Source organism: Aptenodytes forsteri, unplaced genomic scaffold (assembly GCF_000699145.1).
Source record: "Aptenodytes forsteri isolate BGI_AS27 unplaced genomic scaffold, ASM69914v1 Scaffold455, whole genome shotgun sequence".
Classification (NCBI taxonomy): domain Eukaryota; kingdom Metazoa; phylum Chordata; class Aves; order Sphenisciformes; family Spheniscidae; genus Aptenodytes; species Aptenodytes forsteri.
The window spans coordinates 719,673-721,198 of NW_008795914.1; the positions used below are offsets into that span (position 1 = coordinate 719,673).

General features: G+C 67.6%; 1 protein-coding gene across 1 annotated transcript in view; it reads left to right on the forward strand.

The window, feature by feature from the left end:
- Nucleotides 1-1,526, forward strand: part of SASH3 (SAM and SH3 domain containing 3) — a 7,630-nt gene that overhangs the window by 2,674 nt on the left and 3,430 nt on the right. The window contains exons 2-6 of the mRNA XM_009284600.1: nucleotides 48-143; nucleotides 338-487; nucleotides 554-698; nucleotides 774-931; nucleotides 1,099-1,305. Coding sequence (XP_009282875.1) covers nucleotides 48-143; nucleotides 338-487; nucleotides 554-698; nucleotides 774-931; nucleotides 1,099-1,305 — 756 coding nt within the window. The remainder of the gene's footprint in view (nucleotides 1-47; nucleotides 144-337; nucleotides 488-553; nucleotides 699-773; nucleotides 932-1,098; nucleotides 1,306-1,526) is intronic.

A 1,526-nucleotide genomic window follows, 5' to 3' on the forward strand; every position in this document is an offset into this window, starting at 1 on the left:
GGGGGGGTGCGCAGGGAGAAGCCCTCACACGTTTCCGTCTGCCCCAGCTCTCCCTCCAGCGCTCCAGCAGCTTCAAGGACTTCGCCAAGTCCAAAGTCAGCTCCCCCGTGCTGAGTGAGAAGGAGTTCAGCCTGGAGGAGAACGTGAGTGCCCGGCCCCCTGCGGGGCTGCAGCACCCCCTGCCACGTCCCACTCCCCTGGGACCACCTTCCCGCAGGGCACAGACCTTTTCAGAGCCTGTTTCCCCGAACTCCTGGTCCTACTGGTGGCCCACGTGCTGTGGGGCAGCCCCAGGGGTTCCAGCACCAGCAGAATTCACTCTCCATCCCTCTGCCAGATCCCCGAGGATGAGTCCAGCAGCACCGGCCCCGATGATGCTGCACGGAGCAGCGGGATGAAGCTGGGCAAGAAGTGGCGGGCTGTCATCTCCCGCACCATGAACCGCAAGATGGGCAGGTTGGCCGTGAAAGCCCTAGCCGAGGGGAAGGTGAGTGGGGGCCCCGGGCAGGTGGGGGAAGCTCCCCCTCCCTTGGCCTGATCCTGGTCCCCCCAGCAGGGAGACGCGGAGGAGGATGGGTCCTTGTGCCCCCTGTCCCCAGCCAGCAGCACGGAGGAGCCGAGCCACGAAAAGGTACCCCTGTCTTACCTGGAGATGGAGGAAGATGGGCACCCATCCATCAGCCGCCAGCTGTCCAGCGGTGAGCCTGGCCCCGGCAGGACCCCGGCCCCTCACCCCACAGCCGGGCACATCCTGACCTCCCTACCCTCCACAGGCAGCGAAGTTTCCAGCCCCAGCCCTGGGGGCAGCAACCGGGACAGCCTGCGGCTGGAGGAGAGCGGTCCAGCCTACACCGGCCCCTTCTGCGGCCGGGCCCGCGTCCACACCGACTTCACACCCAGCCCTTACGACAAGGACTCGCTGAAGCTCTGGGTGAGCCACACCACGGCCAGCCCGGGGCTGGGGAGAGCGGGGGTGAAGGGCAGGACCGGGGTGTGGGTCCTGGGGAGGGAGGGTGGCTGGGGAACACTCAGGAGGGGGGTGTCCCCAGCCCCTCCCCGAGCCTGCTCCCACCTCCACCCCCATCTCCCTTGGCCCAGAAAGGGGACGTCATCGGCATCATCGAGAAGCTGCCCATGGGCACCTGGACCGGGCTGCTCAATAACAGGGTGGGCTCCTTCAAGTTCATCTACGTGGACGTCATCCCCGAGGAGATGGCCCCTGCCCGCAAGAGCCGGGGCTCCAGCAAGAGCAAGCGGCTCAAGCCCAAGACCCTCCATGAGCTGCTGGAGCGCATCAACCTGCAGGTAAGGGACGGGGGCCCGTGGGGGGACAGCGGCACGCAGCACGAGCCCAGGGTGCCAGCAGCAGGACCACCCTCCCCTCTGCTCCCCAGCAGCCGTTCGTTATCCCCCATCCCCGTGGGTGCCTCCACCTCATGCCTGAGCACCACCGGGGGGGCAGAGGGGACACACGGGGCTTTTCTGGGTGATGCTCGGGCGAGTGCCCGCCATGGACCTGCGCCGAG